Genomic DNA, 22,147 nt, shown 5'->3' with positions numbered 1-22,147 from the left:
GCTGAAAAGAAACAGAAAGAAAAACTGTCTGGTACAGAGAAGGAAAAGAAAAGGCAAACAAAGTGGGCCAAACACCCAAATGAAAGGTCAGGGGGGGTTGCATACTGATCTGCAAAGTATTACATTACGGTGCATACAGAAAGATAAATGGGGGGGAAGGGCCTACTAATTCAATAAGTAGTTACCACCTTAAGGCCATTTTCTGCTTCTGATCTCTGTGTGAACTGAACTCTTTTGTTGTTTTTAAGAATGCATCCTGTGGCTTCTTTATGACTGCCGAGTGACAAAGCTGTAGACTGGCTGCAGTGTAAGGTTTTTGTAGGCATATTTGCTTATAAGGCATCTATATGTCATCTTTCCTACAAGGAGCCCAGGGCAGCACTTATGGTTCCTCCTTCTGCATTTTATCCTTACAACGATCCTGTGAAGTAGATTAGGCTGAGGGAAAGACTGACTCCAAAGCAACCCAGTGATATTCATGACCGAGTGGGGGTTCGACAGGCCCTTAGTCAGGATATTTTTGTTTGGGGGGTATTTAAATTTTTAAGGGGGTAGTTAAATTAAAATTAAATTAATCTGAATGGCTGTATTTAAAGGGGGAGGCATTGAACCTGTTTCTAGCCCTTCCTTTCAAGGGACAGGGCAGTGAGCATGTCAGTTTCCAGGAAAAAAACAGCTCAGAGGACATTTAATTGCCTTCAGAAGGCCTTTTGAGTTCACTTTGATGGGGCAAGAAAGCTTAGAAGGGCACTCAAGAGCGATACTTTCAGCACCTCTTATACAGCAGGACTGGGCTGGCAGAAAGGGGGATTGTTGAAGATGTATTGAAGGTACATTTCTTGCTCTGTGGAAGGGACCTCAAAAGGCATTTAAATGCCCTTGGAGCTGTCTTTTCCCATGTCCCATGATTGCCCCCCCCAATTCCACACTTGCCCCCCCCCCCAATTCCACAGTGAGAGAGGGAAGCCCACTGCCATCAGCAGCAGGCAGTGTGGGGGGGTCTCTCCTCAAAAATAAGGTTTTTGGCATTGCTATTTGAGGGGTGGGGCTTTTAATTAAGGTAGCAGGGCTCCAAATGTCCCACTGTAGCTATGGGCTGGAATTCTAAATACTCCACCACACCAGCTGCTGTCTAATACATAGTATCATTACCCAGGTGTACATCCCCCTCCTTCTTTCTTCCCATTACATCCCTTTGCTGCTTTTGAAATTTAAATTGTAAGCTTCTGGGAGTGGGATAGGGACATTCTCTTTGCATTTTCTCTACATAAAGAGTACATAAAAGGTGGGGGGCATTTAAATTTCTTAGGGGGCAGTGGTTAATCATATGAGAGATAATTTAATTAAAGTTAAATAGACTTTATATCGGAGAAATAAAGAGGTGCTGTCTGGCTCTGCACTGCCACCATAGCTGGCCCTTTGCACCAGGCAGCTGCCCAGGAATACTCAGCTCCTTCCCCCACACTCACCACTGCTCAGGGGCCCTGGGCTGGATGGGAAGCTGTGGGGCCTTGCCAGTAAGTGGGGGGAGGGCTAGCCCCCCAATGCCCCACTGCAGGCATGATTGAAGGTAACAGAAGAAGGGGACAGCAAAGGATGAGATGGTTAGACAGTGTTATGCAACGAACATGGAATTAAGCAAAGTCCGGAGGACGGCGGAGGACAGGAAGGCCTGCTGTGATTTGATCCATGGGGTTGCGAAGAGTCGGACTCAACTGTGCGACTGAACAACAACTAGTTAAGCTGTGATCATTGCTCCTAATTATGAATATTTCTGACCCTCCAACTAGTTAAGCTGTGATCATTGCTCCTAATTATGAATATTTCTGACCCTCCAACTAGTTAAGCTGTGATCATTGCTCCTAATTATGAATATTTCTGACCCTCCAACTAGTTAAGCTGTGATCATTGCTCCTAATTATGAATATTTCTGACCCTCCAACCCAAAAAGAGGTTTTATCTCTTGGCAAATAGAAGGGGAAGTCGTGGAAGTAGTGACAGACTTCACGTTCCTGGGATCCCAGATCACCGCAGACTGTGAGTGCAACCATGAAATTAAAAGACGCCTGCTCCTTGGGAGGAAAGCGATGGCGAGCCTAAACAGCATGATAAAAAGTAGAGACATCACCCTGCCAACAAAAGTCCGCATGGTCAAAGCAATGGTATTCCCAGTAGTCATGTATGGCTGCGAGAGTTGGACGATAAGGAAGGCCGAGCGCCGAAGAATAGATTCTTTTGAACTATGGTGCTGGAGAAGACTCTTGAGAGTCCCTTGGACTGCAAGAAGAACAAATCAGTCAATCCTCAAAGAAATCAACCCTGACTGTTCCCTGGAAGGCCAGATAACGAAACTGAAGCTCAAATACTTTGGCCACCAAATGAGAAGGGAGCACTCACTGGAGAAGACCCTGATGCTGGGAAAGATTGAAGGTCAAAGAAGACGGGGACGGCAAAGGATGAGATGGTTAGACAGTGTCATAGATGCAACGAACATGAAATTGAGCCAACTTCGGAGGACTGCGGAAGACAGGAGGGCCTGGCGGGAGATGGTCCATGGGGTCGCGAAGAGTCGGACACGACTGTGCGACTGAACAACATGGCCATTTGAGGGGTGGGGCTTTAAATTAAGGGAGCAGGGCTCCAAATGTCTCCCTTTAGCTATGGGCTGGAATTCTAAATACTGCACCACACCAGCTGCTGTCTAATACATAGTACCATTACCCAGCTGTACATCCCCCTCCTTCTTTCTTCCCATTACATCCGTTTGCTGCTTTTGAAATTTAAATCGTAAGCTTCTGGGAGTGGGGTAGGGACATTCTCTTCGCATTTTCTCTACATAGAGAGTACATAAAAGGTGGGGGGGCATTTAAATTTCTTAGGGGGCAGTGGCTAATCATATGAGATAATTTAATTAAAGTTAAATAGACTTTATATGGGAGAAATAGAGAGGTGCTGTCTGGCTGTGCACTGCCACCATAGCTGGCCCTTCGCACCAGGCAGCTGCCCAGGAATACTCAGCTCCTTCCCCCACACTCACCACTGCTCAGGGGCCCTGGGCTGGATGGGAAGCTGTGGGGCCTTGCCAGTAAGTGGGGGGAGGGCTAGCCCCCCAATGCCCCACTGCAGGCATGATTGAAGGTAACAGAAGAAGGGGACAGCAAAGGATGAGATGGTTAGACAGTGTTATGCAACGAACATGGAATTAAGCAAAGTCCGGAGGACGGCGGAGGACAGGAAGGCCTGCTGTGATTTGATCCATGGGGTTGCGAAGAGTCGGACTCAACTGTGCGACTGAACAACAACTAGTTAAGCTGTGATCATTGCTCCTAATTATGAATATTTCTGACCCTCCAACCCAAAAAGAGGTTTTATCTTATATATATATTTTAAGAGCCCAAAAGAGGACCACCACCCCCTCCCCGTAGCCCTCATTTCCGTCGGACCACCTTCACGAATCGGAGCCTGTGTATGACCCAGCGGGCGTCAGCTTCTGAGGGAGGCGGAACCGGCAGGGAGGAGGGTGTGTCGCCAACCGTGCTCCTCATTGGCCGGCGGGGCGGAGGGGGCGGTCCCTCGTCGGCCCGTGCTCCGTCCTCTACCGGCTGCTTGTTGATCAGAATTCGCTGCTCGGGCAAAGAGCAGCGGCGAGCCCAGGCAGGCAGGCAGGCAGGCAGGCGGCGCTCCGCAGCGGTCTCCGTGGTGTCGCCGGCGGCATGGTGGACAGCATCTACCGGACCCGCTCGCTGGGCGTGGCGGCCGAGGGGCTGCCGGACCAGTACGCGGACGGAAAAGCGGCGCGGGTCTGGCAGCTCTACATCGGCGACACGCGGAGCCGCACGGCCGAGTACAAGAGCTGGCTGGCGGGGCTACTGCGGGGCCAGCGCTGCCAGACGGTGCTCGACGTGGCCTGCGGGACCGGGTGAGTCAGCAGCATTGCAGGCAGGGAGGGAGGCACCTGCCCTGCCGAGGCCTGGCGCGTGTTTGTCACGGAGCTCTCCAGCGTGGCTCACCCTATAGGGGGTGGTGGGCGAGGCGAGGCCGGCTGGCGGAAAGCGTCTTTCTTGTATTCTGCCTCCACCGCTTTGCTCCTTCTGGATCCGCACTCCCCAAAAGCTGCTAGTGCGGGTCGCGGTCCCCTTCTTCAGCCCCTCCGATATGCGTTGAAATAAGAGGGAGGGGAGCCGACCCTTTTATTATTCTCCTGATGGATAATAAAAGTCTGGGGAGGATGGAGGGGGAGGGGCGGTTTCTTCCACTGGCAGGGAGGACGCCTGTGCCACTGAAGGGGGGATGGAGAAAATCCACCATCGCTTCTGTAGCTATTCCTCGTCCCGTGGGCAGTAAAGCAGTTTCTCCACTTCTTTCACGTTCTTCTTTTGGTGGCTCTGTTCCTTCCGTGGTCCATCTTCTGTGTAGTCAACCACCCCTGCAGTTCTACTTCTGTCTTCAAGCACAGAAGCCTCCCAGCCTCTGAGAGACACTTACTAGAGTTATCAGGCAGGAGTTTTCACTGATCGATATCAATAAATTAGTGGATGAAATCTGCATAGATTTTATGTTAATTAATGATGGGGGGGGGGCTGTACTTCACAGCTGGGCTAGTGAGCTAGTGTGAGTTCAGTGGCACCTTTAAAGACTAACAGAATTTATTCCATCTTAAATTTGTGTGAGTCAGAGCACACCTTTTAAGCATCTGATTCACTTGCACCTCATGAAGCGAACTCTGCCTCATGAAGACTTGTGGTAGAAGAAGTTGTAGAAGAAGGTGGTACTGGACTCTTGTTTTGCATTCCAGAAGAGGTATTTCTACCTGTGTGTGCTAGAAAGGGGAAAGTTACTTCTATTATAATACTTGCCATCCATGTTCTTGTATTTCTATCTAAAGAAGAATTCATTTTTAAAAGTCTGCTGCCCAGTTAGTCAGAGGGTTTTTTTTGGGGTGGGGGTGGTTAGTACATCAAAAATGTCAGTTGATTAATTGGCCAACCATTTCCGCCCTAGTGGATGCCCAACCAGAGGGTATGTAGACAGCAGAGTCTACACTGTTATTCCACATCGTGTTCCCCACTTTCTTCCACTGTGTCTGAATGTGAAGGAGAAAATGAAGCCACCTTGCTGCTCTTTCATACAGAGCCAAGACTTGGTGGGAGCATCACTTTATTTCTGTGAACAAAGCATCCTCATTGCTCAGGGTGATGTACATTGTTTTCCCTTCCTTCATTTTATCCTCACAACAACCCTGTGAGGTAGGTTAGGCAGAGAGAGAAAGAGAGACTCTGACTGAAACCAAGGACACCCGGTGAGCTTCCATGGCAGAATGGGGATCTGAATTCTATGCCTCCCAGAGCCTAATCCAATGCTATAACCACTACACTGCACTGTCTCCCTCAAAAATGCTTTCCCTGGAGCTGCCACTACCACTATTGGTAGACCTGAGGGGTGGCCCCAAGAAGATCAACCATGACTTCGCTGTGATCAGTACCGCTGGATGGGGTCGAGTAACATCTATGGGTTTTTAATCTCCCTATTGCTATGGAAGATACTGGGGAGTCCATCTTGCAAATTTGATTCCATCTTGTTAAATTTTGATTGTAACTATTGAGCACTTTAATGTTGATTGTTTTATCCTGTTTTATGCTTTGGCACATGGTGCCCTATTGTAAGCCACCCTAAGCCCACTCACGGGGAGGGCGGGGTAGAAATGTAATAATAAATTAAAAAATAAAAAAAAATAGTTGAACTGAAATACAAGGGTATGTTGTGCCCTTGTAACCTCAGTTTCTGGCTTCCATGGGGCAAAACATGGAATGAATCTTGCAATCAGGGGTCATTTCGTAGAAAAAGAGCTAGGGGGACTCATTAGCATAACTCATTAGCATATGCCACACCCCCTGACATCACCGGAAGTGTGTCCTCCCCACAGCCAGCGGCGACCTCCAGCGGGCACCAGCAGGGAGCTCCAGGCCCCGCCCTCCCGCACCTCACCCGGGGGGATGGCGTCCCCCCGCGTCCCCCCCCCAAAATGACCCCTGCTTGCAATAAATAAATGTGAATAAAACTTTTTTATTTTTCACTTAACATCATATCGTGTAACAAAAAGGGAGGGAAAAGTTAATTGTTTGGACTTTAAAATAGCACTGTTCTGTTGTGTTATTAAGATGCCAAGACTATGGCCATACAGCCTGGAAAATTTACAACTAATTTAACGTTTCTCTCCTTCACAGCTTGCCACCCCCAAAGTCCATCTCTTTCCTCTTGTTGGTGGCCCAAGAAGTCTCCAGCTGAACCTTCCATGCACTGTCTTCTAAGACTGAGGGTCCCAAAGGGACTCCTAATTAGATAACACAGCTCTGAAACAATAATTCTAAAATTGCAAGTCTCCCTCCCTTACCAGTTTCCATCCATAAATCATAGTTACCTTAAACAAGGTGTTAAGAAACTGCTTATGGTTCAAGCTCCCCACCAGGTCAGTCTTGCTTCCCTCCTTTGCTTTCCACACAGTCTGCACCCTTCTGCATCTAGAGGCTTCACCTCTTCCTGGCTCATTCCATTACCAGCTAGGGGTTACACACTCACCTGATACAAATACTATGCATTGCGCTTTTTTCATGGGGTGATTTATCTTCCATCTGCCCATGTCCCTTTTTTGGTGGACAGCAATACAGGGACATGTTCTGAATGGAGGCCTCATTTCCCCGGATGGCATGAACATCTTCCTTTCTCTTCTGTAGAGTGGACTCCATCATGCTGGTTGAGGAAGGGTTCACTGTTACCAGCGTGGATGCCAGTGACAAGATGCTCAAATACGCTCTGAAGGAGCGATGGAATCGTCGGAAAGAGGAACCTTTTGACAACTGGGGTATGGTAATCTTTGTTTGGGTTAAGACCATCAACTGAATGCAGAATCTTTAGTGGACTGGTTAAAAGCCTGCATTTTAACTGGTTAAGTTTCAAGATACTTGCATTTGCTTAAATCTCTGTAGAAGTGCTTGTTATAGATCTATGCAGGAAGTGTGAGATAACTCAGAGTTTAATAACAAAAGATATAAGTCATGCATAGAAGTCTTTATAATTTACTTTAAAAAAAATCAAGATATAACACAGCAGAATAAAAATAGCCCAAAAGTTAACAACTCTCAGTCTGGTCTTCAGTGGTTAGAATTGTCACTGGACAAAGCAATCAGTTCAGTTCTTTAGTATTCTTTATCAAACACATCTTTCTTCAGTGTAGAGGTTAGCTGACCTGTACAACAGAAAAGAGAGTTAACTCTCTCTGACCTCCTTGCTACGTACTTGAGCATGCTGATCACTTAGTTTATAATTCCTGACATAGGCCACAGTGGACTGTAACAGGCCCTGATTACTCTCACACTGAGCAATTGAAGCATTGGGTTTTGAGCATCACTGCTAATCTGTGTTCAAATGGGTTTATGCAGAGGGGAGTGTGTGGTGAAATATGATCAAGTGCTGTTTAAGCAATTGGGGGAATGCAGCTGGCATAATGAACTGCCTGCTGACACACATTCTATATGTGCACCGAAATCAATATGGAGTTGATGGGGGGAGAATTCCTTGGATGTTGACCTGAAAAGACAATGGGGAGAACCCTCTTTACAAGCCCTGAGATGGAACTGTCCCCATTCTTGACTTTATGGTATGTATTTATGGGCGTGTGACTGTATAAGGATAGACTGTGTTGCAAAATATCTCCGTCTCCTGAAATCTGAGCAATGAAATAAAGACTGCTAGGATCTCTGTTTGTGCCCATGAGGGTGTGAGTACGACTTTCTGGCTGAGAGGGGCTGTGGCTCCCTGGTGGAGTTCTCAGGTTCAGTCCCTGGTATTACCAGTTAGAGGTTTCAGGACCAGGAAAAGTCTTTCCTTGACCAAGTTCCTGGGCAGCCACTGCATGTCAGAGTAGACAGCTCTGAGCATAGTGGACCAGTGGCCAATAAACTAAATAAATATTACTTGATTCAAAAAAAGGAATGGACAAGTAAGGGCTGTGGGGAAGTTAACTGATAGTCATGGTGGGTTGATTTATTCACTAAGATGTTTGTGGGCAGGGCTTACTGCAGGCTGTTGTCTTGGTGGTTAGGGCTGTGCTTGCACTTTAAAAAGGTTTAAAAATAGAACCAAGAAAGTCACCATGTGAATAAATTATGCAAATTGAATCCATGTTCATAGATTTCCTTAGCTTGCATAATTTATTCTTCTGCTTCTTGCATTCATTGGGAGAGGCAGTGAGCTATGCAGAACAACAAAGCCCCTCCTCCTGTGCACTGGCATACTGCTTTGAGAGCCAGTGTGGTGGGGTGGGTAGAGTTTCACACTATAAATTGGAATCCACACATGACCATGAATCTCGGGTGACTTTGGGTCAGCCACACTCTCTCAACTTAGGCTACCTCACAGGATTGTTATGAGGATAAAATGGGGGAAGGGAGAGTGATGTATGCTGCCCTGAGCTCTTTGGAAGAAGGGTGAGATAAAAATCTGACAGACAACAGAGAGTCCCGCAGACAATGGCATTGCCCGCATTGTCTGAAGCATACTGCATGTGGATTAAAGACTACAAGCAATCCTGTGAGTGATTTCCAGGGTTCCATAACTTTCTGACACTGTCATGGAGCTTTGAATCTGGAATGCCTGCCTCTTTCCATGGCTTCATCTATTGGTCATAAAAGGCTTCAACAGATCCTCTACCTGCTTGTAGATGCCCTATAAAAAGGTAAAGGTTCCCTTGCTCAAAAGCCAGTCGAATCCGACTCTAGGGTTGCGGTGCTCATCTCCGTTTCAAAGCCGAAGAGCCAGCGCTGTCCGAAGACGTTTCCGTGGTCATGTGGCCGGCATGACTAAACACCGAGGCGCACGGAACGCTGTTACCTTCCCACCAAAGTGGTCCCTATTTATCTACTTGCAATTTCTTGCTTTCGAACTGCTAGGTTGGCAGGAGCTGGAACTAGAGATGGGAGCTCACTCCATCATGCGGCACCCGGGTCTCGAACTGCTGAACTACTGACCTTCCACAGCCTGCAGTTCAGTGTCTTAACCACTTGAGCCACCGCAGCTCCCTATAACCACATCTTTATGCTGCTGTTTTATGAGAAAACAGCCTTGAGAAAAATCAGATGTAGCTTGTACTTTTATAAAAAGATTATGCCCAGCAGAGGTCAGTGATTGTGACCCCAAGAAATCCCACAGTACAGCATATGTAAAAAGAATAAAGTAAGTTACTAAAAAGGTTGCTTGCACACTGGGTCACTTCTGCTGTGCTCAGCTGTTCTTTTTCCCTAATCAGCTGCAAGTGGAGTTTAAAATAGTAGTTCCACATGGCACGTAAGATGGCATTCATCATCCATCAGTCCCATTCAATAAAGGGTCCACTCCTCCCTTATAACTGCCTCTTTAATTTTTATCCTTCCCTCTTCACAGCTGCTTATGTTACTCAGCCTAGTGTGTTTTCCCCTTCACAACATGGTGGCATCTTTCACTGAAAGTTTAGCCATTTTCAGTATGAACAGGGAGCCAGAAGCTTTCTCTTCCAGATGCCACTGGAAATGTGAGGAGGTTGAAATGACTTCCTCCGCCCAAGTGTAATCTCTCCTTTTGCTTTGCAGTCATTGAAGAGGCCAACTGGCTCACCCTGGCACAGGATGTGCAGAAGCCTGGTGATGGTTTTGATGCTGTCATCTGCCTCGGGAATTCCTTTGCACATCTCCCGGACTTTAAAGGTGAGTGTCACACAGGATGATCCTAAGCATCCAAGTCCACTGAAGTTAATGGACTTAAAACGGTGTAGCTCTGCTTAGGACTGTGTTGACAATCGTATGTTTACTTCAACTTATCAACACTGTGACCTAGCTGCTATACAGAGAATTGTGTGTAGGCCATTGGGCACATGCTGCTTCTCATCAGAAACTTTGTTCAGGCTCCTTGGGAGTCTTTCAGTAGTTCCAGTCAGGAAACATCTAATAGGGGAGAATGGCCAGGTGATTTTCTGCAGATCTAAAAAAGAAGAGGATAATGCATATCAAATACAAGCAAGTTGGCTCCAACTGTTGTAAATCTAGTTGAACAGAAGATGATATATGACTTATCTAGCATGGGATAGGGGTGTGCATTCGGTATTTACTGAGCTGAATAAATACCCGAATAATGCCTTTTCAGCATTTTGGGGGTATTTATTAAACCAAATACCAAATCAGAGCATCTATTCTATGGCTGAACAGAGATTCCTGAATACTATTCGGCATTCATTCAGCTACTAGGAATAAGGTTTGTTGTGGAAATAAATACAACGAACTCTAGAAAGAGGCTCTGGGAGAGTGCCAAGGCCTTGGGCACTTAGCGTCAATGTGTTGTGGCGACCTCAGCAGGGTAAAATGACACAGAGTCCACCATTTTCTCCAGAGGAACTGATCTCTGCTACCTGAAGAGCAGTTGTAATTTTCAGTGATTTCCAGCCCTTACCTGGAGATTGGCAACAATTGTTACCCAGGAATGGCTGGTTTGGAGGGTAGAGTCTATGACATTGTACCTGTCTGAGGTCCCACCCCTCAAACCTCACCCTTTCCAGGCTCCACCCCTCAAATCTGCATGAATTTCCCTACCTGGAGTTGGCAACCCTATCTCCTTTCCAGCCAAGCATCAACCTGCCATTATCTGCCCCCCTGATTTCAGCTTTGCATCTCCTCCCCCCTCCCTCCTGGAGATCAGTTGTAATTCTGAGTGATTTCCACCTCTCTCCTGAGATTGGCAACAGTGGTTCCCCAGAAGGGAATGGCTGGTTGGGTGGGTGGAGTCTATGGCGTTGTACCTGTCTGAGGTCCCAAACCTCACCCTCTCCATGTCCCATCCCTCAAATATCCAGGAATTTCCCACCTGGAGTTGGCAACCCTATCTCCTTCCCAGCCAATCATCAACCTACCTTTATTTCCCCCTCTCTCTTCAGCTTTCCATTCCCCCACACACACACCTGCAGCCTCTTCCGTGCTCTGAAGCCCTGACTGCCAGAGAGTCCACCATTTTCTCTGGGGGAATTGATCTCTGCCATCTGGAGAGCAGTTGTAATTCTGAGTGATTTCCAGCCCTCACCTGGGGATTGGCAACAATGGTTCACCAGGAGGAAAAGTAGTCTTTCTCTGCAATGGGGACCAAAGCAGCTTACATCATTCTCCTCTTCCCCTTTTGACTTGCACAACAACCCTGTGAGGTAGTTTAGGCTGAAAGTCTGTGACTGGTCCAAAGTCACCCACTCAGCTTCTACAGCAAGAACCTGGATCTAGCAGACCCTGCAGCCAACCTCCAGGTGGAGCCTGAAGATCACCAGGTCCAGACAACAGATTAGAACAGAACAGATTATAATATAGGAGAGATTATTCAGCTCCACTATATCCTATGGGGCCATTATAGTCAATGGCAAATCTCTTAGGGTATATGCAGTGGTCTGGGGAAGAGGGTGTTTGAGATAGAGACATCACATTTGCAGTATAGCTGCTGGAGTTTCTCTTCAAAAGGATCCCCAAGTTTCAAAAAGAGTGGACCAGGGGGTCCAATTCTATGGGCACCCAAAGAGGGTGCCCCTGTTCGCCATTGTTTCCAGTGAGGGGAAAATAGCAAGGCAGTACAAGCCCAGCAGAATGTCCCACAGAATCTCTGCAGTAGAAGGTGAAGTGTGTGGGGGGGGGCATGTTTGCAAGGCCAGCATCAGAACCAGTGCCACTGTGGCAGTGCCAAAACCCAAAAGGACTAAGGTCAAATCTGAGAATCTCTGAAGTAGAAACCGAGGGGGGGGATTTCTGCAAGGACAGCAGAACCTGTGCAATGTACTAGTGCCCAGCAGCAGAACCCACCTACTATTGTCCAGCAGCAGAACCCAGTGCAGCTTACTAGTGCCAAACAGCAGAACCCAGTGCCAATGCGGCAGCAACCAAACTAACCAATGTCACAGCCAAGGTTTAAAAACATTTTTTTTGGCAGAAGCAAGGCAGTAGAAGCCCAGCAGAACACTCAAAAATGCAGGGTGGGCAGGCACTTTTGCTAGCCCACCTGAACCAAGGCCAGCCTAATACACAGAAGTCCAGTAATGCTGAACTGCCATTTGCCACTATAGCACTGGGTTCTGCTGCTGGGCACTAGTAAGTTGGCACTGAGTTCTGCTGCTGGGCACTAGTAAGTTGGCACTGAGGTCTGCTGCTGGGCAGCCACTACTGCACTGATTCTGCTGTCCTGCAACCTCCCTCCCCCTTGCCTGGATTGTGTGTTTGAAATCAGTCCTGTTGAGCTGGTTTGGCATTTGCCACAATGGCATTGGATTCTGCTGCTGGGCACTAGAACATCGCACTGGTTCTGCTGTCCTTGCTGTCCTTCAGAGGTTCTCAGATCTGACTTTAATCCTGTTCAGTTTTGGTACTGCCACAGTGGCACTGGTTCTGCTCCTAGGCTTGCAAACATGCCTCCCCACACACTTCACTTTGTACTGCAGAGATTTATTGGGACATTCTGCTGTGCTTGTTTTGCCTTGCTATTCCCCACCACCACCATTGGAAACAATGAATGGGGGAACCCTCTTTGGGTGGGCATAGAATTGGACCCCCTGGTCCAGTCTTTTTGAAACTTAGGGATTCTTTGGGGGAGAAGCTTCAGCAGCTACGTTGCAAATCTGGTGCCTCTACCTCAAACCACTTTCCCCCCAGCCCACTGCATATACCCTAGGATGGGGTTGCCAAACTGCAGCTCATGAGCCATATGTGGCTCTTTCACACAGTCTAATTTAATGTTAATAAAAAGCAAATTTGCATATTTTTCAATAAAAGTGTGTGTGTGATATCTGTTCATGTCTTGCGGCTCTCAAACATCTGACATTTATTCTATGCAGCTGTTACGTTAAGGAAGTTTGGCCACCCCTGCCTAGATTTGCCATTGAGTATAATTGCCCCATAGGTTATAGTGGAGCCGAATATATTCGGTATCACCAAATATTTCCTGAATCTGAATACAATGCCGATACTGGTATTTGGGAATATTCAGGAAGGCTGAATAAATTTGGTTCTTTTATAACCGAATCTGAAAAAAATGAATTTCCCCCCTTGCACACCTCTAGCATGGTAATTGTAATATATGTGGTACATTATTGCAGAATAATGCTAGCAAGCAAAGATACGTTTGTTTATTTAAACATTTCTGTACTACTTTTCACCCCACTGAGGACTCAGAGCAGCTTATGAAGAGACCCAAAAAATATAACTTGAACAAACAAGCAACAACAAAAGGTAGAAAAATACAACAATGTATACAATACAATTCCTGGGCTGGTCCTGGATCCATTGGGCCAGCTCAGTAAGGGTTATTGGCTGCAAGCCACACCTCTGGCTACACCCAGATCTAAATATATGTAACAGGAAGAGCTATAGAAGCTCAACCCAGAACTTATACAACTGGCAGACACATTCCCAAGATTACCCCCCCTTTCTAGGTTGTTGTCTGAAGGTGCATACCAGCTATGATTTGATACTATGGAAGAGAGAGAACATGAGCAAATGCTGCTACATGCACCTAGACTTTATTTCACTGGAGATGGTAAGGATGCTGTGGCCTTAGAGCTAAATTTTTGAGAAGGGTTGCCAGGTCCCTCCGAGGAACTGATGGGGGATCAGGGGTGCATTTTCCAGGAGTAGGGAGGAACACCTAGCATTTCAGTGATGTGCCTATGTGACCCAGAAGTGATGTAGGCATGTTGGGGGAGCGACACTGTGGTTATTTGAGCAAAACTCTATGGTAGAATTAACTTCTACCATAGAGTTTTTGCCCCCAAACCAGAACATCATCCCTGACGTGCCTACGTCGCTTCCGAGTCATGTAGGTACGTTGCTGAAATGCCAGATGTTCCTCCGTTTTTGAGAGGTAATGCCCCCACTGGCCAGTTGGCCAGCAGTAGAGAGGTGGGACCTGGCAGTGGGAGACCCCCACCCCGATGGGGGGTGGTCTGGCATCCCTACCATACAAACATGTGTTGTAACTGCTGGAACCTAGTCTTTTCTGATAGTCCAACTTCCCTCATTGTGCCTCTCAAATCCTATTAAAAATGAAATGCATACCTTAGATTTGGAAGCTACGTACTGTCATGGAGTCTTCTGTTGACCTTCAGGCCCAGTTTTCCATCCCACTTATGTTATGCACTGGCCTAGGATATGTGTCAAGCATATGGCATAGGCTACATGTTCTACGGTGCCTTTCTCTTCTAGAGGGATTACCTACAAATTGTTTCTGGATGATTAGAGCCTATTCTAACCCCTTGCCAAAGGCTGTGAAAACCCAGAATTAAGCTCTTCTTGTGTATTCTGTTCCCATCAAAGAACTGGGAAGCTGCAGGTCTGTCAGGCTTGTGCTAGAAGGAGAAACCTACATGGAATGGGAAGGAGTCTAGTTCAGTGCTGTGTCTTCTTCTAGGTGACCAAGGTGCTCATAAACAGGCTCTTAAAAATATTGCCAGTATGGTGCGTCCTGGCGGCATCCTTGTCATTGATCACCGTAACTACGACTACATCCTGGAAACAGGCTGCGCCCCTCCAGGGAAGAACATCTACTACAAGGTAGCGAACCAGTGTGGTGTCAGTGTCGGGGCAGGATCTGGGAAAGCCAGGTTCAAATGCCCATGTAGCCGTGAAGCTTGCCGGGTGACCTCAAGCCAGTCCCTCTCTTTCAGTCTCACTTACCTCATAGGATTGTTGAGAGGACACAGTGGAGGAGGGGAAACCATATATGCCACTCTGAACTCTTTCAGAGAAGGACAGGGTACAATTATACTAGAGAAATTTCTATAAAAGTAGGCCTTACTTAAGGTTTTCAGTAGCTCCCTCAGTGTAGGACAGAGCTTTGTCCTCCTTTGACGGCTACTTCCACTGCAGGCTGTGGAAGATCGGTAGTTCAGCAGTTCGAGACCCGGGTGCCGCATGATGGAGTGAGCTCCCATCTCTAGTTCCAGCTCCTGCCAACCTAGCAGTTCGAAAGCAAGAAATTGCAAGTAGATAAATAGGTACCACTTCGGTGGGAAGGTAACAGCATTCCGTGCACCTTGGTGTTTAGTCATGCCGGCCACATGACCACGGAAACGTCTTCGGACAGCGCTGGCTCTTCGGCTTTGAAACGGAGATGAGCACTGCAACCCTAGAGTCGGATTCGAGCAAGGGAACCTTTACCTTTACCATAGCTGAAACATGGTATAATCCTCATAGAGGAGAACCATGTACAAAGCCCCAATGTCCTTGGAAGAAGAGTGGGATACAAATATATCTGTCCATATCTCACTGTAGGCCAAATCACACAGGACACAAGGAATCCATATTTGAATCCCCTTAGATGTAACTGACCACAAAAAAATTAGATTGTGAAAGGGAAGAGGTGTGGATATAGATTGGCGCTGCCAGACTGGGAAAATATTTCTCTCTTTTTACTCTCCTCTAGGCTACTTTAAGCCCTGGGAGGGGCTGTGGCTCAGTGGTAGAGCATCTGCTTGGCATGCAGAAGCTCCCAGGTTCAATCCCTGATGTGTCCAGTTAAAAGATTTGGCTGTAGGTGATGTGAAAGACCTCTGCCTGTGATCTCTGCCTGGACAGCCATTGCCAGTCTGAGTAGACAATACTTTGATAGACCTAGGGTCTGAGTCAGCATAAGGCAGTTTCATGTGTTCATGTGCCCTGGAAGCATGAAAAAGCAGGCATAATACGTGTCTTCCCCCTTGCTGAGCTTGAAGATTGGCAAAATGAGGTGGGGGGAGGTTGTGGGTGTTTTTTTAAAAAATTTGGGATTGCACTGCAGCCCCAATCTGTACTGCCCCTTTCCCTTCCACCTGGCTGCTTTGGGCAGCACTGTTGTCTGTGGGGTGAGTGAATACTGATCCCCAGCAGCACCCTCCCTGTTACTATCTAAACAGGGCAGTAAACATGGAGCTACCTGGGATGTTGGCCCTATTGCCAATAACTGGGCAATCCTGGCCACCGCTTCTGTGCTGCAAAACCTTCTTTGTTACTGAACATTCCCCCTCCTGCCTTTTGCACTTAGCACATCGGGTTGTGGGAGGGAGTTGCAGGGGAAGTGCTATTCCCTCTCCTCCAGAGCAATAGCAGTGTTGTCCACAGGGTTCCAGAACATCCTTTCACCCTGATTTAGTGTAGTGGTTAGGCACATGGACTCTAATCTGGGAGAACTGGGTTTGATTCCCCACTCCTCCACATGCAGCTGGTGGTGTGATCTTGGTAGGGCTGCCAAGTGACTTACCTTTAAAAGCGGGGGAGAGTTAGTCCCCGGTTGGGACATTTGTGCATGTGCTTTGCACTTTGTGCGCCACGATGATGTCACCTGGAAGTGACGTCATCACGTTGGGCACGTCGCCAGCTGACACTCTAGCAATCAGCCTGGAAACTCTATGGTACCGTAGAGTTTCCAGGCTGATTGCTAGAGCATCAGCCAGTGACGTGCCCAACATGATGACATCACCTCCGGGTGACATCATTGCGCCGGGCACGTCGGCCCGAACTGGGCACGTTGGGGGTAGGGTTCCCCCCGCAAGCCTTTTCTGGACCAGGGGACCCTTTGAGCAGGGGAACCTCCACCCTCCTGGGGGACCTGGCAGCCCTAGACCTTCGGCCAGCCACAAGTTCTTATAGAGCTGTTCTCTCAGGAGCAGTTCTCAAAAGACCTCTCTCAGTCCCACCTGCCTCGCAAGGTGTCTGTTGTGGGTAGGGGAAGGGAAGGTGATCATAAGCCTGGATGGAATCAGCAGTTTTTTTTCTCCAGGAGGAATGGGGTGGGGCAATGGCAAGATGAAGTGGGGCAACACAGAACTCCCCATTCCCAGAATAAGCACTGGTTCTACAGAAAGTCCAGTTCTGGGAACAAATTCATGGAGAAAATGGAAGGGTGAAGTCGCAGTTGTATCTATCAAGCAGTACAGGGAGAAGGGTGGTAGGTTGTCGAAGTCATATTGTTGTGCAATTGGTCCAGAGATGGGGCTCCAAATAAGCAAGGCCAGGCCAGGGGAGCATCAAAGGGGGAAGGAAACCAAAGGTGGAAGTTCTTCTCTCTTGCAGAGTGACTTAACTAAGGACATCACCACGTCTGTACTCCTTGTGAATAACAAGCCAAGCATGGTGACCCTGGACTACACCGTGCAGGTGCCTCCCGAAGGGAATGATGGGAGCCCAGAACTGAGGTACGTTTGATTCAAAACTCGTATCTACAGACTTTGATTCCGTGACAGATTCGTGGGCCCAGCCAGCCCAACAAAGTCAGCAGGTTCCTGGGACCAGTGTGCAGATGCTATCGGTAGAAGGCATTGGTGTAAACAGATTTTGCGGGAAGAACATCCCTCCAGCTTGCAAGATTCCCCTTCCATCCCACTGATACGAAGAGAGAGTAACTGGGGTTGTATTTTGAGACAGTGCCTCTAAACCGAAACCGGGCTATTCTAGGGGTTGAAGTTTGCAGCAAAACCACAAGAACAAGAAGCTTGGCTTCTTTGAAACTGAAAGGAGGTGACAAAGAAAGCTGACAGATCTTTTGTTCAAAACCGTTGCGAAATCTACTAGTGGTGCTGTCGCAGATGGATTCATATGATTTTATGACAAAGTCTTGTCCTGTTTGAAGCTGGTGATAAAACACTTAAGTTACATTTCCTGGGAGGAAGATGGCAATTTACACTGGTGCAGGAAGGAATAGAATTGCAACGTGCAGATATCATCTTCTGGTCATTCTGTCTCTGCCGCTGATCTCCCCAGTGGTATTGGGAGACCACAAGGGTATTTCCTGTCCTAATACCATATGTATCCTGCCCTACACCCATGACACACTTGTTAGCACACAGCTCTAATTTTAATGTTGAGCATGACCAAGCCTTTACTTTGGAAAAGTCCTCTTGCTGTGATTTGAATTTGTACCTGGATTTCTGATTGGCCCTGGAAGAGAATTCCCCAAGTAGAGAGAAACATGTAAAACAGGGTATCTATGGATGCAAGGGATGGTCAAGGTTTGTCAAGACCTTCTCTCACCTCTGTCCTGTCCTTACCTCACCAGGATGCTGGGCTGGGAGAAGCCTGGATCTCTCTCTCTCTCTCTCTCAGGGAAGAGAGCCGCAGAGGTTTATACATTGCAAGTAGATCTAGCTAGCAACTGTTCTCCTTTAATTTTCTAGCATTCTGCATTTTTCGACCTGTGAATGGATATTTCCCAAATATTTGTGGTGTTAGTATATGTGCTTAGTAAACAAAACTTGCAAAATCAACCCTGCCCTGGATAGCCCAGATCTCAGAAGCTAAGCACGGTTGACTCTGGCAAGTACTTGGGTGGGAGACCATCTTGAAATACCAGAGGCGGGAGGCGGGAGGCAGGGGCAGGCTTTATTCAGCTACCTCTCTGAATATCTTCCTGCCCCCCAGGAGGGATCAGTCACCAGAGGTTGCCATGATTTCCAGGTGCACACACATATGCACATATTAAAAAAATACACACACACACACACACACACACACACACCCAAAAAAACAAAAACAAAAACCCTTTGCAAAATCTGATATCTGGTCTGAAAGGGAATTCCTGGAGAAAACTTACCCATTAGCTGGCTGCTCAAGTCATGTTTTATCTTAAAGTACTGGGAAGAATGGGGGGGATATGGGAAGGGAGGCCTCATTTTTCTGACTGGGAACAATCAGGAAAATACTGTGGCCTAATAGCACAGTCTGTCCAAAATTTAGAATGGTCTAACAATGGTATCAATATCATAATTAAGAGCCTCTCCTAGTGGTGGCAGTTAGACCCAGATCCATGAGTGTTAGGTTCGAGCTCCTGACATCGGCATGCAGCTCCAGGACAAAAGATGGAAGCTGGAGAGTAGGGGGCCTGTGTTAGGTGGGAGGTTGGTAAAAGTTGCCACTTGTGGCATCTCACTGAGATCACTGAAAGGGAAGAGTCAGGCTGTTGCAGTCCTAGTTGCTTCAGGGCTGGAGACTGTGGGACACGGAGAGGGGTATGTATAAGGTCCAGGTTCTGAAGGGAATAGAAGACAAGTGGAGGAGGAGGAGATGCAAGCAATGAGCAGGAGAAAAGACATTCCCCCAAAGACGCCGTCATCTGTAGGGGCTTGGTTAGGCACAAAGTTTCTTACTTGTTATCCATCATTCTTGTTACCTTCCAGCTACTGGACCTTGTTAACTGCTAAGCCCTGCTGATAACTTTGCTACCGTAGGCCCTGTGCTGTCCCTGCCAAACACTTAGGGTTCCCCTCCTGGAATTCTGCTCCAGCCAAGGCAAATCGGGGAGTGCTGATTACCTTCATTGGAAGGATCCAGCAACTGTTGTGGTCCTGGCAGAATACTGAGAAGCTGGCACTATTGCATAACATCTGGCAGAGATTCTGCTGGAGGCAGCACCTGTACAGAATCTACGTAGGAACTCAAGTAAATAACTTTCCATTACTGTAATCCTCCAATCCTTCAGTTTTTCTCCTCCCCTACTCCATGGATCTTAATGTTCCTACACACACCTGATCTGTCACATTTGCAACTGCCACCCTGAACCCCACTCCAAAACACTGTACTATGCAAAATAAAGCATGTATATGATGTGCAGTTGTCCTATGTTGTATCATTTGTCCCTTTTGCAGAATTTTTTGAACACAGTAGTTTCAGGTTCTTGGTTTAAGGGTAAGGCAGCCAGCTGCTAACGCTCTGCCTCCCCCAAGTTATTAACTGTCTCTTCTGTCTCTTCCCCAGTCAGTTCCGTCTCTCATACTACCCTCACCGCTTGGAGCCTTTCACGGAACTTCTGAAAAATGCGCTGCAAGGCCAGTGTGAACACAGTGTCCTGGGGGACTTCAAACCTTACAAGCCAGGCCAGGAATACACGCCATGCTACTTCATTCACGTGTTGAAGAAAACGGGCTGAGAACTGCACAAGAGAATGCTCCAGCCAGCATCTGGGGCCTCTTGTCCATGGCTGGAGTGGCCAGTTGCTACTCCAACAGTGCAGCAAACCAAGTTTAAATGATAGTGAATGTGTATAGAAGGTGCTTGAACCAGAAAAGGGAAAACTGGAAAGATTTTTTCACCTCCACCTCTCCCCACCCCCGTCAAGGGGCCAGTGTTGTGAATCTGCTTTAGGGACTGGAGGAGCTGTTTCTTAACCCGTGACCTCTGAGAGAAAGAGGTGGGGGTGATTGGTATCTGAATTTTATGCAAGGTTTTGTTACTGGTTAAACTGTATTTTTCTGTCCTTGGTGCCTTCTTTTTTTTCTTTTTTCTTGCTGCTGTTTCTTAGGTTGCATGGATAATGCGCATCAATGCCGGTAAATGTGGATGGCTGTGTGTTTTGTTTTGGGACAGATGTGGAGACAGGAACTATATTGGCTCTCTGAAACCTGTGGATAATAGTCTTCTGCCTAGTTAGGAATCTCTTCTGTAGTCCCCATTCACTTCAATGGTGGCTTGTTTATGAGAATGTATTGGTTCCCAGAGTCTTCTCATAGCAGTTGGTGGTATTAGTGTGATGCATATATTCCTGCATCTCATGTTTGTTTTTTGAGGGTTAGGTCTCTTCGATGACAAAGCAAATTCAGTTTATTTTCCCCCCCAGTGCTCCATAAAAGCAGTAATCTAAGGTTTCTTATCTCAACAGCTGAAGGCGAATCCTAAACACGACAGAGCATACTCTTTGAATGCAGAAAATCTCAGGTTTAATCCCTAGCATTGCCAGGTAAAGGATGTCAGGTAGTGATGAGACTTTTCTCTGTGAGACCCTGGAGAGCTCCTACCAGTCCGAGTGGACAGCAGCTGAGCTAGATGGACAGATGACCTGGCTGAGCACAAGGCAGCTTCTAAAGCCACCCTGTGACAGAAAAGCTCTTCCAGGCCCAGGAGTGATTTCTACAAGCCTTTGCTGAGAAGGGGAAGTAGACACAGAGATAATTAGGAATGTTAATGTCTAATTATTGCTCGAGATATATAGTTTAACTCCAATAGCTCCTTTCTCTCCTCACCTTCTTTAGTTCCTGTTGGGTTAAATGGATGTCCCCCCCCCCCCCTCCATGGTTGGGTGAAAGAACCACCAGAGGGAAGGGGCAGAACATCCTGAGGTAGAGGTAAGTTTGCTGCATTGTGTGATCTGGTGATCCTACCTCCAGTTGAGATGTGCTTACTTTGAATACCGACTGGCCATGTTTGGTCTGAAAGGCTGGGGGCCTAATTCTAATGTCCTTAGACTAGAAAGGACTTCCGCAAGCTGCTTGAGAGTGAAGGTTATTTTTGGGTTAGTGCTGATAGTGAGCATTGATTTTGGAAATCTGCAGTATGACTAGATGACCATTGGCTAGCATCATCCCACGAAGACCTGTGCGAAGAGTGTGGCATGGGGGTTATGGAACAAGCGCAGAGTGTGGAATGGGCGGGTGTGTATGTGTCAGAATTCAGCTGCCTTAAAGACTCTGCTCTTGGTTGTTTTTCTTTTTGTGTGGATAATATCTCAAAAGCCAGAGAGGAAGCTATATAAAGTTGATAGGACAGGGCTGGCAGGGGGAGCTTCTGTGACCGGCAGAGTTCTTTCTGTTTCCCGTGACTAACAAAGCCAGAACGATAGACAACGCAAATAAGAACAAATGCAAATTGATCCTATTTATAGGATTTCATTTTTCTTATCAGTACAGAGAACTTAAGCCAACTATAGAGGCAGGCCTAGGGATTGTATAGAGCAGCCCCTCTTCCCTCCCCTTTTTTCTCTTGCTCAAGCTGAAATGGATATATTACAACAAACAGGACCACGGTGTAATGTAACCGGTAAAACAGTAAATCACCGTGTACAAATAAACAATATAAGTTGATTTTTATCTGCAATGTTTTAGAATTCAATTATCAACAACATTACAACCATAACACTATAATATGCAATATAAAGCTTAGCAGTACATATAGACTACTACAGTACTAGTTTTAGACAAACGACAGAGTTCTAGTACACTGTCCGTTTGCAAGTCCTTCTTCAGGTTTGTCATTCTGTACTTATATCTTCATTAGAATGAAGTGCTGCAAGCCATATTTCAAAATGTTAATTCTTATACAATTTTTTGATGTACGCTGAGGGAAGCTTAGCCAATTATTATATA

General features: G+C 47.0%; 1 protein-coding gene across 1 annotated transcript; it reads left to right on the top strand.

Moving 5' to 3' along the window:
- The first annotated feature begins 3,620 nt into the window (after nt 1-3,620).
- On the top strand, nt 3,621-21,836 carry GNMT (glycine N-methyltransferase). The gene is made up of 6 exons (XM_015426248.1): nt 3,621-3,919; nt 6,732-6,859; nt 9,621-9,734; nt 14,452-14,594; nt 17,091-17,212; nt 19,767-21,836. Exons 1-6 carry the CDS (start codon nt 3,714-3,716, stop codon nt 19,936-19,938), a joined length of 885 nt encoding a protein of 294 aa, XP_015281734.1. The 5' UTR covers nt 3,621-3,713; the 3' UTR covers nt 19,939-21,836.
- The last annotated feature ends 311 nt before the right edge of the window (nt 21,837-22,147 follow it).

Source organism: Gekko japonicus, unplaced genomic scaffold, assembly GCF_001447785.1.
Source record: "Gekko japonicus isolate JY-2015 unplaced genomic scaffold, Gekko_japonicus_V1.1 scaffold405, whole genome shotgun sequence".
Taxonomy (NCBI): domain Eukaryota; kingdom Metazoa; phylum Chordata; class Lepidosauria; order Squamata; family Gekkonidae; genus Gekko; species Gekko japonicus.
Note: the sequence above shows the minus strand (reverse complement) of the source record. Positions and strands in the feature narration are given on the sequence as shown.